General features: G+C 57.4%; 1 protein-coding gene and 2 long non-coding RNA genes across 12 annotated transcripts in view; all 3 read left to right on the top strand.

The window, feature by feature from the left end:
* Positions 1 to 2,161: 2,161 nt before the first annotated feature.
* The window catches only part of DYNC2I1 (dynein 2 intermediate chain 1), a 57,547-nt gene continuing 41,623 nt past the window's right edge, over positions 2,162 to 18,085 (top strand). For 2 of the 10 annotated variants that reach the window (XM_060196881.1, XM_060196880.1), the window contains exons 1-6: positions 2,162 to 2,273; positions 4,070 to 4,123; positions 5,702 to 6,032; positions 6,327 to 6,412; positions 7,158 to 7,463; positions 12,329 to 12,384. In XM_060196881.1, coding sequence (XP_060052864.1) covers positions 2,259 to 2,273; positions 4,070 to 4,123; positions 5,702 to 6,032; positions 6,327 to 6,412; positions 7,158 to 7,463; positions 12,329 to 12,384 — 848 coding nt within the window. In that variant the 5' untranslated portion in view covers positions 2,162 to 2,258. Of the gene's footprint in view, positions 2,274 to 4,069; positions 4,124 to 5,701; positions 6,033 to 6,326; positions 6,413 to 7,157; positions 7,464 to 12,328; positions 12,398 to 18,085 lie in introns of those variants that run through there. The other 8 variants (XM_060196877.1, XM_060196885.1, XM_060196876.1 and 5 more) reach the window with 8 other exon arrangements.
* LOC132539971 (uncharacterized) lies at positions 14,781 to 15,516 on the top strand. The gene is made up of 3 exons (XR_009551274.1): positions 14,781 to 14,820; positions 15,073 to 15,157; positions 15,473 to 15,516. It is a non-coding gene; the product is annotated as an uncharacterized LOC132539971 (long non-coding RNA).
* Positions 17,528 to 18,076, top strand: LOC132539970 (uncharacterized). The gene is made up of 3 exons (XR_009551273.1): positions 17,528 to 17,567; positions 17,757 to 17,841; positions 18,026 to 18,076. It is a non-coding gene; the product is annotated as an uncharacterized LOC132539970 (long non-coding RNA).

Here is an 18,085-nt window from a genome sequence, read left to right as displayed (position 1 = left end):
CTGTGGTAGTTTGGATGATGACAAGTGGCTCACTTGATTTTTCCTTTTTCTTTTTTAATGATTTCATAGTAATTTACAAGATCATAAGATAATGGTGTATAACTCCACACCGTTCCTACCGCCAGCGCTCTGTGCCCCCACCTTCTCCAGCGGTAACTGCCATGGTTCTCCCCAGGCCACAGATATAGGTCGACTTCATGTATGTTTCTCATGCCCATTTTTGTTCACTCTGTAGGCGTGCATTCCTTTATCCAGTGATATGGGTGGTGAAAGGGTTGGAGGGCATGTGGGGAGCCCCAAGTCACTGCTTGGAGAGGAAGACTGCAGCTGGGGACAGAGGTGGACACAGGTCTCAGGTGCTTGAGGGTCGCAGCAGGGTTGGACTGGATTGGACTGGCCCTGGTCCAGGTGGGAGGCGGGGAGCAGTGGGGCCTTCCTGTCGGGACTCTACACTTAAGTCGGTAAGGGAGGGGCCCAGGGCCACAGCTCAGCCCAGTGACTGTCGGACTCCCATCTTCATATCCTCAGGGGACAGTGACAGTGTGGAGGGCATGCTAGGCAGCTGGACAGGTGTGTCTTCCTGAACTGCCTCTCACAAGGTGCAGAGGACAGAGATACTAGGTGGTTCTCTAGTCTGTGCCCTGCTGCACACTTCCCTCTTTGTGAAGGGTTTATTTGTTTAGATGTATGTGTGTGAGGGGGAGAGGGAGGGAGTGAGGGAGGGAGAGAGAGAGAGAGAGCTGGGGCATCACGTGGCACATGCAATGCCAAGGACTGAACTCAGGACCTCAGGCCGGAAAGCACAGCACTTTTGCACTGAGCCACTTCCCGAGTTGACACCCGCCCGAGTAATGTCTCTAGAGCAGGGTGACAGCCTGGGTGACAGCAGGTGTCCTGGGAGGGCCGAGACTTCATGCTGAGCACAGTGGCCCCGGCCTGCTGGCCTGCTGGCAGCTCCACCAAGGCCAGGAGCCTGTTTGGCCCTCCACCCAGACGGGCATGCACGGGCAGCAGGGGGGGCCTTGTGGAGACACCAGCCAGCAGGGGACAGGCCCGTGGGCACCAGCCAGCAGGGGACAGGCCTGTGGACATCAGTGGGCAGGGGGCAGGACTGTGGGTAACAGCCGGCAGGGGACAGGCATGGGGACTGTGATGGGGACAGGTGTGGGGACTGTGATGGGGACAGGTGTGGGGACTGTGATGAGGACAGGCGTGGGGACAGTGATGGGGACTGTGATGGGACTGTGATGGGGACAGGTGTGGGGACTGTGATGAGGACAGTGATGGAAATGTGATGGGGACAGTGATGAGACTGTGATGGGGACAAGCATGGGGACTGTGATGGGGACAGTATGGGGACTATGATGGGGACAGTGAGGGGGACTGTGATGGGACAATGATGGGGACAGTGATGGGACAGTGATGGGGACAGTGATGGGACAGTGATGAGACTGTGATGGGACTGTGATGGGGACAGTGATGGGTACAGTGATGGGGACAGGCATGGGGACTGTGATGGGGACTGTGATGGGACAGTGATGAGACTGTGATGGGACTGTGATGGGGACAGTGATGGGGACAGGCATGGGGACTGTGATGGGGACAGTGATGGGGACAGTATGGGGACTGTGATGGGGACAGTGATGGGGACAGTATGGGGACTATGATGGGGACAGTGAGGGGGACTGTAATTGGGACAGTGATGGTGACACTGATGGGACAGTGATGGTGACACTGATGGGACAGTGATGGGACACTGATGGGACAGTGGTGGGGACTGTGATGGGACAGTGATGGGGACACTGATGGGACAGGTGTGGGGAGCGGCGTGGGGACAGGTCCAGGGATTGTGACAGGCACAGCTGTGGATCAGCCTCTTCGGGGACACCCGAGGGGACACCAGAGCAGCTGACGGCCGCCCCCACCTCTGCCACATGCGCCAAGCCCGCCGCCTCAGGGAGGAAGCCGGAAGTCGGAGACCGGATACGGAGACGCACGGAAGTCCCGCCCCGCGGGGAGGAGCGCTGTCTGGGTGTGCTGGGGCGGCCGCGAGGCATGCTGGGCTAGAGCGGCTCGGCGGTCGACTGCTCCTCCTGCGGCCGCTAGGAGACGAGGTGCGCAGGCGCAGAGGCGCGGCCGCGGGGCATGCCGGGCCGTGTGGGCTCGGCAGTCGGCTGCTCGTCCCGCCGCGCGGAGGAAGGGCGGCCGCGGGGCATGCTGGGCCTGCCGCGGTTGCTAGGAGGCGGGACGCCGGGGTGATGGAGCCCGGGAAGGTGGGCGCTGCGGGCGTGGGTGTGTGTGCGAGGCCTGGGTCTGGGAGGGACGTCCCGGAAGCGGTACTTCCGCCCCTCCCCGCTGGGCCTCGAACTAGGACGGCGCCCTTAGGCGTGGGGTCCTGAGCGCCGGAAGTTCGCCCCCCCGCCGCCCCCCGCCCCGGACGTCCCCTCGTGGGTTGCGTCCCATTTCCGGGGTCCCCACCCAGAGACTCGGGGTGCGGGTGGGGCTGGGTGACGGGCTCGTGGGCCCAGGTCTGAGCGTGACCCCCCCCGCCCTGGGTGACCCCTCCGCGGACGGCGGGCGACACTGTCCAGGGTGGCGTGGGAACCGAGCACGGGGACCCGGGGTGCGCAGTACGGGAGGCCCCGCAGTTGTGAGGGCTCGGATGTCTGTCCGTCTGTTTGTCCATCCGTCCATAGATCCATCCGTCTATCCATTCATCCATCCATCTGTCCATCTATCCATTCATTCGTCCTTCATCCGTCCATCCATCCATCCATCCATCCATCCATCCATCCGTTCATTCGTCCGTTCATTCGTCCGTCCATCTACCCATCCATCCGTCCATCCATCCATCCGTTCATTCGTCCATCCATCCATCCATCCATCCATCCATCCATCCATCCATCCATCCATCCGTTCATTCGTCCATCCATCCATCCATCCATCCATCCATCCATCCATCCATCCATCCATCCATCCATCCATCCATCCATTCGTCCGTCCATCTACCCATCCATCCGTCCATCCGTCCGTCCATCCGTCCGTCCATCCATCCATCCATCCACCCACCCACCCACCCACCCACCCACTTATCTGGCCATCCATCTATCTGTGTTTATTGCCAGCAGGGTTGCTGCTGGGACTCAGTGCTGGCGCTGCCAATCCACAGTTTGCTGCAATCGTTTTTGTCCTTTTCCCTTTGTCCCCTTCATTTTATTTGACAGGACAGCCACTGCTAGTGACACACCCCTGCAGGTGGGTCCTTGCGCAGGTAACAGGTGCGCCTGCTGGCCTGGCACCTGGCAGTGAGGTTCCCCCCCTAATTTTTATTTATAAAATGGAAACACAAGACCAGATAGTCCTCGACACCAGAACTCCATATCCCATCCCCTCCCTTGTCCTTTTTTTTTTTTTTTGCTCCAGGGTTATTGCTGGGGCTCAGTGCCTGCACTACGAATCCACTGCTCCTGGAGGCCATTTTTCCCTTGTTGTTTATCGGTGTTGTTGTTACTATTATTGTTGTCATGTTGTTGGACAGGACAGAGAGACATTAATGGAAAGAAGAGGGGAAGACAGAGAGGGGGAGAGAAAGACAGACACCTGCAGACCTGCTTCACCGCCTGTGAAGCAACTCCCCTGCAGGTGGGGAGCCGGGGGCTCGAACCGGGATCCTTACGCCGGTCCCTGTGTTTTGTGCCACCTGCGCTTAACCTGCTGAGCTACCACCCGGCCCCCAGATTTCCTGTTCTTTATGCCTCTGGGATCTGGACCCAGGGTCACTGGGGAGCAGGAGGTGGGAGGTCTGGCTTCTGTAACTGCTTCCCTGCTGGACATGGGTGCTGGCAGGTGGGTCCACACGGCAGTGAGGGTTTGAGGCCAACAGCTGTGTGCCTGGCCATGCAGAACTCGGGGCTTGGATGCAGAGACCTCCACACTTGGCCTCAGCAGGCCTTCTGTTCCAGAAAGGGCACAGGCCCGGAGCTTCCTCAGAGCGGGGGTGGGAGCGGGCGCAACCCCCACCGCTGCCCTTGCCGGTCCACCTGTCACCACCTCCAGACTTTCCTTTCAGAGAAGAACCAAAGACGACACGTGGAAGGCGGAGGACCTCAGAAAGCACATTCGGGTGAGTGGACGCCGTGCTGCGGGTGGGTGAGGCACCGCACGGGCGCTGCATCCCTGTGGGGTGCTTTGTTGTCACAGCCCTAGCGTCTGCCGCCCTGCTCCCGCGCCGGCGCCTAACTGCCGTGAGTGTCTGCGCGTGTCTGCATGTGTCTGCATGTGAGTGCCTGAGTTCTGTGTATGTGTCAGCGCATGTCTGCGTGTGTCTGCATCTGAGTGCCTGAGTTCTGTCTGCGTGTCAGCATGTGCCTGCATGTGAGTGCCTGAGTTCTGTCTGCGTGTCAGTGCATGTCTGCATGTGTCTGCATCTGAGTGCCTGAGTTCTGTCTGCGTATCAGCGTGTGTCTGCATGTGAGTGCCTGAGTTCTGTCTGCGTGTCAGTGCATGTCTGCGCGTGTCTGCATGTGAGTGCCTGAGTTCTGTCTGCGTGTCAGTGCATGTCTGCATGTGTCTGCATCTGAGTGCCTGAGTTCTGTGTGTGTGTCAGCATGTGTCTGCATGTGAGTGCCCGAGTTCTGTCTGCGTGTCAGTGCGTGTCTGCACGTGTCTGCATGTGAGTGCCCAAGTTCTGTCTGCGTGTCAGTGCATGTCTGCGCGTGTCTGCATGTGAGTGCCTGAGTTCTGTCTGCGTGTCAGCGCATGTCTGCATGTGTCTGCATCTGAGTGCCTGAGTTCTGTGTGTGTGTCAGCATGTGTCTGCATGTGAGTGCCCGAGTTCTGTCTGCGTGTCAGTGCGTGTCTGCACGTGTCTGCATGTGAGTGCCTGAGTTCTGTCTGCGTGTCAGTGCATGTCTGCATGTGTCTGCATCTGAGTGCCTGAGTTCTGTGTGTGTGTCAGCATGTGTCTGCATGTGAGTGCCTGAGTTCTGTCTGCGTGTCAGCGCATGTCTGCATGTGAGTGCCTGAGTTCTGTGTGTGTGTCAGCGTGTGTCTGCATGTGAGTGCCTGAGTTCTGTCTGCGTGTCAGTGCATGTCTGCGCGTGTCTGCATGTGAGTGCCTGAGTTCTGTCTGCGTGTCAGCGCATGTCTGCATGTGTCTGCATCTGAGTGCCTGAGTTCTGTGTGTGTGTCAGCATGTGAGTGCCTGAGTTCTGTCTGCGTGTCAGTGCGTGTCTGCGCATGTCTGCATGTCTGCATGTGAGTGCCTGAGTTCTGTCTGCGTGTCAGTGTGTGTCTGCGCGTGTCTGCATGTGAGTGCCTGAGTTCTGTGTGTGTGTCAACGTGTGTCTGCATGTCCAGCTGCGTGTTTATCTTTGCTCTCTGATCTGCATGTGCGACTGTGTATGGCTGAGATTCTCTGTATCGTGTGTGTGTGTATGTGTGTGTGTGAGAGAGAGAGAGAGAGAGAGGGAGGTAGTGTGCATGTTTGGGGACTGACTGGCAGCGCCTGGGAGTTTTATGCCAAGGTCCCTGCTCTCTGAGCTGCAGAATGAGTGCCAGTGAGCAGAGGTGTCTCCAGCTCAGAGACCTGTCCCCTGGATGTGGCTACAGTCTTCCAGCTCTTCTGTGCTTGTACCTGACGCCCCTTCCGCCTCTGCATCGGGCAAGAGGAGCTGGGGACCCTGTGCCTTCTCTGTTGCAGACGCTACAGTCAGGGAGCCCCAAGGATGACAAGAAACATCGGGAAAAGAAGCCGCGCCAAGAGCCCGAGTCGGAGCTCCCTGAACCCCGGGAGCACAGGGCCAGGGAGCCTGGGTCCCGGGACAGGGCGGCCCCGAGGGAGAGAGACCACGACAGGCACAGGGAGAAGAGGAGGGAGCGGGACAAGCTGAAGGAGAAGTCTCGGGAGCGTGAGGCCGACTCGACCCACGGCCGGGGGAAGGACAGGGAGCGGAGAGCTCGCAAGGAGGAGTCCCGGCCCCTGGCTGCCCACCACGGCCCGCTGGAGCGCACAGAGCACAGGGGCACAGCAGGTGCTGTGTCGTCGGGGCCTCTCCTGTCCTGGGAACTCCCTGGATCCGTGGCCTCTGCAGCGGTCACTCATCCTTGCCCCCCGTTCTCGTGACTGTCTCGTGTGTCTGCAGAGCGCATGGTGGGACATCTGAGTGGCTGGCCAGTGGGAGGTGCCCCGACATCTCTGCCAGGCAGACCTTTGCCAGGTGTCTCAGCATTAAGTTTGGATGCTAGCCCTTCTGCTCTGGAGGTGGGGGTCTCTTAGTGGGCAAGGAGGGTGTGAGAGTGAGGCCTGTGCCCCGTCTTTGTAGCAGGTAAAGTGAGACTCGAGGAGCAGAGGCGAGATGACGGCTCTGAGAGAGGGGACGAGGAGAGAGAGAGGAGATACCGGGAGCGGAAGGTATGTGACAAGGGTCCCTAGTGCCTGCGGGAGCCCCTGGCAGTCAAGGCTGGCCTCCGTGCTCTCGGGCCTTTGCGAAATGGGGCAGACAGCAGCCCCGCCGGGCCACGCATGTGGTGTCAAGCATGTGTGCACATGTGTGTTCTTGGCGCGTGTACGTGTGTGTCCTGCCCGGGCCAGGTTTGTGTCCGTGTGATGTGTGTGCACATGTGACTTCCTCCTGTCTGCTGTACCTGCACTGTTTTTTGTTTTTTTTTGAGAGAAAAGTCACACCAATGAGGGAAAGAGGCCAGAGCAGACTCCCTTCCAGCACGTGTGGGGGATGGAATCGCAGCCTCAGTTATGCCCGTCCTGGGCTCTCCCTGCCCTGCTTCTGCTTTGCAGACCATGTTCACTGACTGCAGCTCCAGCTCTGAGGCTCCGTTTCTCCATGGTGCTTTAAGGACTGTGGCCTGTGGAGCCGTCTGGACTAAAACGCTCCCTGACACATGAGTTTGTTTGGAGCTGGGGTTACAGTAGCTTTGATATAATGGTCAGCCATGGTGTAGACTTGCCACACACTTGTTAATTGTTTATGGGGACTTCTGGAAATGACTGTGTGACAACAAAGGAAAAGAGGGGCCATTACAGCAGGGTTGAGGCAGCCATGGAGGGGAGGGAGAGGGCAGATGTGGGGCTGAGGGCAGGTGCAGAGCCACGTCCCCTGGCTGGGTGGAGGCCCCGCCCCCGACCATGCCCCTTGCAGACGCCTCCACCCCCACCCCAGCTGCAGTATGGGGACAGCAGGGACACCCCGCTCAAGTACTGGCTGTACAAGGAAGATGGGGAGCGGCGGCGCCACCGGCAGCGGGAGCCCGAGCGCACGCGGAGGCCCGGTGAGAAGAGAGACAGAGCATCCCGGGAGAAGGGTAGCTCCCACCCCGATAGGGAGAGGGACAGGGACAAGGACAAGGACGAGAGGCACAAAGAACGGCGACACAGGGAGACCTTCCACTCCGAGGACCAGCGGCTGCACACCGAACACAGGGATCACAGGAGACGTGAGAACCAGGTGTGCTGCCAGATGCCTCACACGAGCCGCCCTGCTCTGTCCTGCCTGCTCTATCCTGCCTGCTCTGTCCTGCCTGCTCTGTCCTGTCTGCTCTGTCCTGCCTGCTATGTCCTGCCTGCTGTGTCCTCTCTGCTCTGTCCTGCCTGCTGTGTCCTGCCTGCTGTGTCCTGCCTGCTCTGTCCTCTCTGCTCTGTCCTCTCTGCTCTGTCCTGTCTGCTCTGTCCTGCCTGCTCTGTCCTGCCTGCTCTGTCCTGCCTGCTGTGTCCTGCCTGCTGTGTCCTCTCTGCTGTGTCCTGCCTGCTGTGTCCTGCCTGCTGTGTCCTGCCTGCTCTGTCCTGCCTGCTCTGTCATCTCTGCTCTGTCCTGCCTGCTCTGTCCTGTCTTCTCTGTCCTGCCTGCTCTGTCCTGCCTGCTCTGTCCTCTCTGCTCTGTCCTGTCTGCTCTGTCCTGTCTGCTCTGTCCTGCCTGCTCTGTCCTGCCTGCTGTGTCCTGCCTGCTCTGTCCTGCCTGCTCTGTCCTGCCTGCTCTGTCCTGCCTGATCTGTCCTGCCTGCTCTGTCCTGCCTGCTCTGTCCTGTCTGCTCTGTCCTGTCTGCTCTGTCCTGTCTGCTCTGTCCTGCCTGCTGTGTCCTGCCTGCTCTGTCCTGCCTGCTCTGTCCTGTCTGCTCTGTCCTGCCTGCTCTGTCCTGCCTGCTCTGTCCTCTCTGCTCTGTCCTCTCTGCTCTGTCCTCTGCTCTGTCCTCTCTGCTCTTTCCTGCCTGCTCTGTCCTCTCTGCTCTGTCCTGCCTGCTGTGTCCTGCCTGCTGTGTCCTGCCTGCTGTGTCCTGCCTGCTGTGTCCTGCCTGCTCTGTCCTGCCTGCTCTGTCCTGCCTGCTCTGTCCTGCCTGCTCTGTCCTGCCTGCTTCTGTCCTGCCTGCTCTGTCCTGTCTGCTCTGTCCTGCCTGCTCTGTCCTGCCTGCTCTGTCCTGTCTGCTCTGTCCTGCCTGCTCTGTCCTGCCTGCTCTTTCCTGCCTGCTCTGTCCTGCCTGCTCTGTCCTGCCTGCTCTGTCCTGTCTGCTCTGTCCTGTCTGCTCTGTCCTGCCTGCTCTGTCCTGCCTGCTCTGTCCTGCCTGCTCTGTCCTCTCTGCTCTATCCTGCCTGCTCTGTCCTGCCTGCTCTGTCCTCTCTGCTCTGTCCTGCCTGCTCTGTCCTCTCTGCTCTATCCTGCCTGCTCTGTCCTGCCTGCTCTGTCCTCTCTGCTCTGTCCTGCCTGCTCTGTCCTGTCTGCTCTGTCCTGTCTGCTCTGTCCTCACTGCTCTGTCCTGCCTGCTCTGTCCTCTCTGCTCTGTCCTGTCTGCTCTGTCCTCACTGCTCTGTCCTGCCTGCTCTGTCCTGCCTGCTCTGTCCTCACTGCTCTGTCCTGCCTGCTCTGTCCTGCCTGCTCTGTCCTGTCTGCTCTGTCCTCTCGGCTCTGTCCTCTCTGCTCTGTCCTGCCTGCTCTGTCCTGTCTGCTCTGTCCTGTCTGCTCTGTTCTGTCTGCTCTGTCCTGTCTGCTCTGTCCTGTCTGCTCTGTCCTGCCTGCTGTGTCCTGCCTGCTCTGTACTCACTGCTCTGTACTCACTGCTCTGTCCTGCCTGCTGTGTCCTGTCTGCTGTGTCCTGCTTGCTCTGTCCTGCCTGCTCTGTCCTGTCTGCTCTGTCCTCTCTGCTCTGTCCTCTCTGCTCTGTCCTGCCTGCTCTGTCCTGCCTGCTCTGTCCTCACTGCTGTGTCCTGCCTGCTCTGTCCTGTCTGCTCTGTCCTGCCTGCTGTGTCCTGCCTGCTCTGTCCTCACTGCTCTGTCCTGCCTGCTCTGTCCTGCCTGCTCTGTCCTGCCTGCTCTGTCCTGCCTGCTCTGTCCTGTCTGCTCTGTCCTGCCTGCTCTGTCCTGCCTGCTCTGTCCTGTCTGCTCTGTCCTCTCTGCTCTGTCCTCTCTGCTCTGTCCTGCCTGCTCTGTCCTGTCTGCTCTGTCCTGTCTGCTCTGTTCTGTCTGCTCTGTCCTGTCTGCTCTGTCCTGTCTGCTCTGTCCTGCCTGCTGTGTCCTGCCTGCTCTGTACTCACTGCTCTGTACTCACTGCTCTGTCCTGCCTGCTGTGTCCTGTCTGCTGTGTCCTGCTTGCTCTGTCCTGCCTGCTCTGTCCTGTCTGCTCTGTCCTCTCTGCTCTGTCCTCTCTGCTCTGTCCTGCCTGCTCTGTCCTGCCTGCTCTGTCCTCACTGCTGTGTCCTGCCTGCTCTGTCCTGTCTGCTCTGTCCTGCCTGCTGTGTCCTGCCTGCTCTGTCCTGCCTGCTCTGTCCTGTCTGCTCTGTCCTGTCTGCTCTGTCCTGTCTGCTCTGTCCTGTCTGCTCTGTCCTGTCTGCTCTGTCCTGCCTGCTCTGTCCTCTCTGCTCTGTCCTGCCTGCTGTGTCCTGCCTGCTCTGTCCTGCCTGCTCTGTCCTCTCTGCTCTGTCCTATCTGCTCTGTCTGTCCTGCCTGCTCTGTCCTGCCTGCTCTGTCCTGCCTCCTCTGTCCTGCCTGCTCTGTCCTGCCTGCTCTGTCCTGCCTCCTCTGTCCTGTCTGCTCTGTCCTGTCTGCTCTGTCCTCACTGCTCTGTCCTGCCTGCTCTGTCCTCTCTGCTCTGTCCTCTCTGCTCTGTCCTGCCTGCTCTGTCCTGCCTGCTCTGTCCTCTCTGCTCTGTCCTGCCTGCTCTGTCCTGCCTGCTCTGTCCTGCCTGCTCTGTCCTGCCTGCTCTGTCCTGTCTGCTGTGTCCTGCCTGCTGTGTCCTGCCTGCTGTGTCCTGCCTGCTGTGTCCTGCCTGCTCTGTCCTGCCTGCTCTGTCCTGTCTGCTCTGTCCTGTCTGCTCTGTCCTGCCTGCTCTGTCCTGTCTGCTCTGTCCTGCCTGCTCTGTCCTGCCTGCTCTGTCCTGCCTGCTTCTGTCCTGCCTGCTCTGTCCTGCCTGCTCTGTCCTGTCTGCTCTGTCCTGCCTGCTCTGTCCTGCCTGCTCAGTCCTGCCTGCTCTGTCCTGCCTGCTCTTTCCTGCCTGCTGTGTCCTGCCTGCTCTGTCCTGCCTGCTCTGTCCTCTCTGCTCTGTCCTCTCTGCTCTGTCCTGTCTGCTCTGTCCTGCCTGCTCTGTCCTGCCTGCTCTGTCCTGCCTGCTCTGTCCTGTCTGCTCTGTCCTGTCTGCTCTGTCCTGTCTGCTCTGTCCTCTCTGCTCTGTCCTGCCTGCTCTGTCCTGCCTGCTCTGTCCTGTCTGCTCTGTCCTGTCTGCTCTGTCCTGCCTGCTGTGTCCTGCCTGCTCTGTACTCACTGCTCTGTACTCACTGCTCTGTCCTGCCTGCTGTGTCCTGTCTGCTGTGTCCTGCCTGCTCTGTCCTGCCTGCTCTGTCCTCACTGCTCTGTCCTGTCTGCTCTGTCCTGCCTGCTCTGTCCTCTCTGCTCTGTCCTTCCTGCTCTGTCCTGTCTGCTGTGTCCTGCCTGCTGTGTCTTCTCTGCTCTGTCCTGTCTGCTCTGTCCTGCCTGCTCTGTCCTGCCTGCTCTGTCCTGTCTGCTCTGTCCTGCCTGCTCTGTTGTGCATCTCTGTCCCTGCCGGTGGAGGCATGGGGCACTGCATGAGGACTGGTGAGGACTGACCCTTCCAGAGCAGCGGCCCCTCAGCTCACTAGGATGGAAGCTGCTGGCTTCACTTTGCTTGAATTTCTCTGCTTTGACTCCTGCGTGTGTGTCTCCACTGCACCCAGCTGATGGTCTCTTCTTCAGTCTCCTGTAGAGTAGCAGAAGACATGGTTGTGGCTAGCCCAAGGTGCTGCAGTACTGCTCCAGCACTTTTGTGCCTCGTCTGCACCATGTGTGAGGCTGGGTTCTCTCTTGGGCAGAGCGGGCACTCCACCAGCTGAGCTTCTCAGCTGAGCTGAGCTTCTGGCCCAGAAGCTGGTGTTTTTTTTAAATTTTGTTTAAAGATTTTATTTATTTATTGATGAGAAAGAGAACCAGACACCACTGTGGTATATGTGCTGCTGGGGATTGAACTCAGGACCTCATTCTTGAGAGTCCAGTGCTTTATCAAGTGCACCACTTCCTGGCATCCTCATAGCTGATCTTTAAACAGCGATTCATTGTGCTTATTTTTATTGCCACCACGGCTGTTACTGGGGCTTGGTGCCTGCATGATGAGTCTGCCTCTCCCAGAGGCCGTTTCTCTCCCTGTTCTCCTTTTGATAGAGACATACAGGACTTGAGGTGGGGAGAGAGAGAGACACCTGCAGTCCTGCTCCACTGCACATGAAGGTCCCTTGGCCCCAGCTAGGGACTGGGGACTTGAATCCAGGGCCTTGTGCACGCTACTGAGTGCTCTACTGCCTTGCTTCAAGCTGTTTTATTATTATTGCTGTTGTTGTTATTGGACAGAGAAAAATGGAGAGAGGAGGGGAAGACAGAGAGGGAGAGAGAAAGACACCTGCAGACCTGTTTCACCGCTTTTGAAGTGACTCCCCTGCAGGTGGGGAGCCGGGGGCTCGAACCGGGACCCATGGGCAGTCCTGAACTTTGCGCCACTTATGCTTACCCTGCTGCGCTACTGCCTGGCTCCCCTGATGTTTTTAAATTAAAAAACAATTTTTTTTCTTTTTTCTTTTCAGCAGGGTTGTCACTGGGGCTTGGTGCTTGCATGACAAATCCACCGCTCCATCCACATATGCTGTGGAACTCAGTTCAGGTTCCCTGCAGTCCTGTGTGCCGTGCCTCTCAGCCCCGACCCTCAGTTCAGAACAATGGGGAAAAGTCCTTTGCAGGCCACTGGGGTTGCTGACTGCAGTCTGGTCATGAGTGTGGACTCACGGGACAGTGCTGATGCTTTTGTTTTGTTTTTGTTTTTGCAGAACGGAGAGCACAGAAGTCGTGGTGCAAACTCCAGGAGAGAAAGGCATGGCAGCCAGTGAGGACTTGTGGTCTGTGTGTCTGTCCCACACAGGGCTTTCTTGGGGCCTATCGGAGCCAGCAGGGGAGTTAGGCTCCAGCCACAGGCCACTCTGTCTTAACAGCCAGTCCCAGACACCCTGAGTCATTCCAGACAGACAGAAAGACAGACAGACACACACACACAAACACGTTTGGCATAGGGGACCATACAGACTAGACGTCAGGTGCTGGGGAAACCATCACTGCTGACTAGGCAGGGCCTGCAGAGTAGGCCAGCCAGGGCTGGAGGTTGGGCCAGAGCACAGTCCTCCCCAAGCCAGGCCCCACATTGTAACTTGTTGCTCAACCAGGAGCACCACCACTTGGCTCCACCAGGCACCACATTATATGGCCAGGGAGTGGACTGCACCCCTGCGAGAGGGTGTGTATGAGAATGGTCTCAGGTGGGAGGGGTTGCTGCACTTGGCCAAGGCCTTGGGCCCCTCTGTGGGTGGGCCCTGCTCCTATGTGGGCCGTGGAGCCTTCCTTTCCTTTCTTTTTCTTTTTTTTTTTTTTTTTAATATTTCATTTATTATATCTTAATGGCACACGTGCGCGCGCGTGCGCGCGCACACACACACACACACACACTGCCTTGCTCAGGTCTGTCTGATGATGGTGCTGGGGATGGAACCTGGAACCTCAGAACCTTAGGACAACAGTTTTTTACAGAACTGTTTCACTGTCTCCCCAGCCCACCTGGTGCCTTTCAAGCCTCTCTTGTGGGAGAAGCTCTGACAATGACACCTTCCTTGGGACTGTTAAAGACTGCACTTAAGTAAATACTCCTGTTTTGTGTATAAGCTCTAGACTTTAATCTGCTTGTTGTTTCTTTGTCCTTGCCAGGGATTCATTGCTCTGGACTGATTTTTCAGAGAGACAGAGATAGACAGACAACACACTATAGATAGACTGCCCCGATGTGCTGGCAAAATTGCTCACGTGGATAGTGCGTTGCTTTGAGCCCAGCCCCACCCCATTGCAGGAAGTTGCAGTGCTGGGGTCTCTTTTCTCTCTCTCTCTCTAAAAACCAAACCAAACAAGCAGGCCCTTCCCCAGTGCAGTTGTGCTCTAAGTGCTGTGTCAGGAGCTTCACCCTGGCACCCTCCCAGGTGGCCTATTTTGCCCAGCCCATGATTAGTCTTTTAAAATTTATTTTATTAATTTTTTACTAGGAACAGAAATTGAGAGGGGAAGGGGAGGGAGAGAGGGAGAGAGACAGAGACACCTGCAGCGCTGCTTCACCACATACGAAATTTCCCCCCTGCAGGACCAGGAGCTTAAACCCGAGCCATTGTGCACTGTAATGTGAACGATTGACCAGCTGCACCACCGCCTGGCACCCCCACCCCCAATTTGTCCTTTATGATGACACACTTGGCAATTCTTCATAGGTTAGGAATTGTCAGCTTGAATATTTTGTTCGAATTCCTTGAGCCAGAAACAAGCTTAAGCAGACCTGGCCCTGAGGCGGGTCTGGGGATAGGTGCCTGCAGGTCAGCCCGGTGTCTAGAGACCCTGTTATGCTGGCTAGTTTGAATGTGCCATCTTGATGCACTAGTTTTAGTTCAAATTGTGCATGAAATATAACATTTCAACATATTTTTCTTTTGCAAACACAAATATCAAGTTCAATGGCATATGAAAGTGAGTAATGAAGTTACAGGAGCTTATTTTTTAAAAAATTTTCCCTTGTGCTGCCCTTTTTAAAAATTGTTGTTGTGTAGTTATTATTGTGATTGATGTTGTTGTTAGATAGCACGGAGAGAGGAGGGAAAGAGAGAGATGGGGAGAGAAAGACAGACACCTGCAGACTTGCTTCACCACCTGTAAAGTGACTCCCCTGAAGCTGGGAAGCCGGGGGATCGAACAGGGATCCTTACGCCGGTACTTCCACTTCGTGTCACGTGCGCTTAACCCGCTACACTACCGGCCGACAACCAGGAGCTTTTGTTTTATTTAATAGTAGTCACCAATGGAGCTTCAAAAAGTCTAGGATGACTTTTTGCATAAAAAGAGAGGGACAGAAGGAATCAGACTGTAAAACCAAGACATCCTTTGGTGTAGTGGTGGCTGGGCTCAGACAGGGCGTGTGCAGGTACAGGGGGCACACTGTCCAGGTGAGACTAGTGGTGTCTGGTCTCACACAGGGTGTGTGCAGGTACAGTGGGCACACTGTCCAGGTGAGACTAGTGGTGGCTGGGCTCAGACAGGGCGGGTGCAGGTACAGGGGGCACACTGTCCAGGTGAGACTAGTGGTGTCTGGGCTCAGACAGGGTGTGTGCAGGTACAGTGGGCACACTGTCCAGGTGAGATTAGTGGTGGCTGGGCTCAGACAGGGTGTGTGCAGGTACAGGGGGCACACTGTCCATGTGAGACTAGTGGTGTCTGGGCTCAGACAGGGTGTGTGCAGGTACAGTGGGCACACTGTCCATGTGAGACTAGTGGTGTCTGGGCTCAGACAGAGCGTGTGCAGGTACAGTGGGCACACTGTCCAGGTGAAGTTAGTGGTGTCTGGGTTGAGACAGGGTGTGTGCAGGTACAGTGGGCACACTGTCCAGATGAGGTTAGTGGTGTCTGGGCTCAGTCAGGGTGTGTGCAGGTACAGTGGGCACACTGTCCAGGTGAGATTAGTGGTGGCTGGGCTCAGACATGGTGTGTGCAGGTACAGTGGGCACACTGTCCAGGTGAGACTAGTGGTGTCTGGGCTCAGACAGGGTGTGTGCAGGTACAGTGGGCACACTGTCCAGGTGAGATTAGTGGTGGCTGGGCTCAGACAGGGTGTGTGCAGGTACAGTGGGCACACTGTCCAGGTGAGGTTAGTGGTGACTGGGCTCAGACAGGGTGTGTGCAGGTACATTGGGCACTCTGTCCAGGTGAGATTAGTGGTGGCTGGGCTCAGACAGGGTGTGTTCAGGTTCAGTGGGCACACTGTCCAGGTGACACTAGTGGTGTCTGGGCTCAGTCTGGCTGTGTGCAAGTACAGTGGGCACTCTGTCGAGGTGAGAATAGTGGTGTCTAGGCACAGACAGGCTGTGTGCAGTTACAGTGGGCACACTGTCCAGGTGAGGTTAGTGGTGACTGGGCTCAGACAGGGTGTGTGCAGGTACATTGGGCACGCAGTCCAGGTGAGATTAGTGGTGGCTGGGCTCAGACAGGGTGTGTGCAGGTACAGTGGGCACACTGTCCAGGTGAGATTAGTGGTGGCTGGGCTCAGACAGGGTGTGTGCAGGTACAGGAGGCACACTGTCCATGTGAGACTAGTGGTGTCTGGGCTCAGGTACAGTGGGCACACTGTCCAGGTGAAGTTAGTGGTGTCTGGGTTGAGACAGGGTGTGTGCAGGTACAGTGGGCACACTGTCCAGATGAGGTTAGTGGTGTCTGGGCTCAGCCAGGGTGTGTGCAGGTACAGTGGGCACACTGTCCAGGTGAGATTAGTGGTGACTGGGCTCAGACATGGTGTGTGCAGGTACAGTGGGCACACTGTCCAGGTGAGACTAGTGGTGTCTGGGCTCAGACAGGGTGTGTGCAGGTACAGTGGGCACACTGTCCAGGTGAGATTAGTGGTGGCTGGGCTTAGACAGGGTGTGTGCAGGTACAGGGTGCACACTGTCCAGGTGAGACTAGTGGTGTCTGGGCTCAGACAGGGTGTGTGCAGGTACAGTGGGCACACTGTCCATGTGAGACTAGTGGTGTCTGGGCTCAGACAGAGCGTGTGCAGGTACAGTGGGCACACTGTCCAGGTGAAGTTAGTGGTGTCTGGGTTGAGACAGGGTGTGTGCAGGTACAGTGGGCACACTGTCCAGATGAGGTTAGTGGTGTCTGGGCTCAGCCAGGGTGTGTGCAGGTACAGTGGGCACACTGTCCAGGTGAGATTAGTGGTGGCTGGGCTCAGACAGGGTGTGTGCAGGTACAGTGGGCACACTGTCCAGTTGAGATTAGTGGTGGCTGGGCTCAGACAGGGTGTGTGTAGGTACAGTGGGCACACTGTCCAGGTGAGGTTAGTGGTGACTGGGCTCAGACAGGGTGTGTGCAGGTACATTGGGCACGCTGTCCAGGTGAGATTAGTGGTGGCTGGGCTCAGACAGGGTGTGTTCAGGTTCAGTGGGCACACTGTCCAGGTGACACTAGTGGTGTCTGGGCTCAGTCTGGCTGTGTGCAAGTACAGTGGGCACTCTGTCGAGGTGAGACTAGTGGTGTCTAGGCACAGACAGGCTGTGTGCAGTTACAGTGGGCACACTGTCCAGGTGAGGTTAGTGGTGACTGGGCTCAGACAGGGTGTGTGCGGGTACATTGGGCACGCTGTCCAGGTGAGATTAGTGGTGGCTGGGCTCAGACAGGGTGTGTTCAGGTTCAGTGGGCACACTGTCCAGGTGACACTAGTGGTGTCTGGGCTCAGTCTGGCTGTGTGCAAGTACAGTGGGCACTCTGTCGAGGTGAGACTAGTGGTGTCTAGGCTCAGACAGGCTGTGTGCAGTTACAGTGGGCACACTGTCCAGGTGAGATTAGTGGTGGCTGGGCTCAGACAGGGTGTGTGCAGGTACAGTGGGCACACTGTCCAGGTGAGGTTAGTGGTGACTGGGCTCAGACAGGGTGTGTGTAGGTACAGTGGGAACACTGTCCAGGTGAAACTAGTGGTGTCTGAGCTCAGACAGGGTGTTTGCAGGTACAGTGGGCACACTGTCCAGGTGAGACTAGTGGTGTCTGGACTCAGCCAGGGTGTGTACAGGTACAGTGGACACACTGTCCAGGTGAAGTTAGTGGTGTCTGGGTTGAGACAGGGCGTGTGCAGGTACAGTTGGCACACTGTCCAGATGAGGTTAGTGGGGGCTCAGACAGAGTGTGTGCAGGTACAGTGGGCACGCAGTCCAGGTGAGATTAGTGGTGGCTGGGCTCAGCCAGGGTGTGTGCAGATACAGTGGGCACACTGTCCAGATGAGGTTTGTGGGGGCTCAGACAGGGTGTGTGCAGGTACATTGGGCACGCAGTCCAGGTGAGATTAGTGGTGGCTGGGCTCAGACAGGGTGTGTGCAGGTACAGTGGGCACACTGTCCAGGTGAGATTAGTGGTGGCTGGGCTCAGACAGGGTGTGTGCAGATACAGGGGGCACACTGTCCATGTGAGACTAGTGGTGTCTGGGCTCAGACAGGGTGTGTGCAGGTACAGTGGGCACACTGTCCATGTGAGACTAGTGGTGTCATGGCTCAGACAGAGCGTGTGCAGGTACAGTGGGCACACTGTCCAGGTGAAGTTAGTGGTGTCTGGGTTGAGACAGGGTGTGTGCAGGTACAGTGGGCACACTGTCCAGGTGAAATTAGTGGTGGCTGGACTCAGACATGGTGTGTGCAGGTACAGTGGGCACACTGTCCAGGTGAGACTAGTGGTGTCTGGGCTCAGACAGGGTGTGTGCAGGTACAGTGGGCACACTGTCCAGGTGAGATTAGTGGTGGCTGGGCTCTGACAGGGTGTGTGCAGGTACAGGGGGCACACTGTCCAGGTGAGATTAGTGGTGGCTGGGCTCAGCCAGGGTGTGTGCAGATACAGTGGGCACACTGTCCAGATGAGGTTTGTGGGGGCTCAGACAGAGTGTGTGCAGGTACAGTGGGCACGCAGTCCAGGTGAGATTAGTGGTGTCTGGGCTCAGACAGGGTGTGTGCAGGTACAGTGGGCACATTGTG

This window comes from Erinaceus europaeus, chromosome 8 (genome assembly GCF_950295315.1).
Source record: "Erinaceus europaeus chromosome 8, mEriEur2.1, whole genome shotgun sequence".
Taxonomy (NCBI): domain Eukaryota; kingdom Metazoa; phylum Chordata; class Mammalia; order Eulipotyphla; family Erinaceidae; genus Erinaceus; species Erinaceus europaeus.
This window is presented reverse-complemented; position numbering and strand designations above follow the sequence as displayed.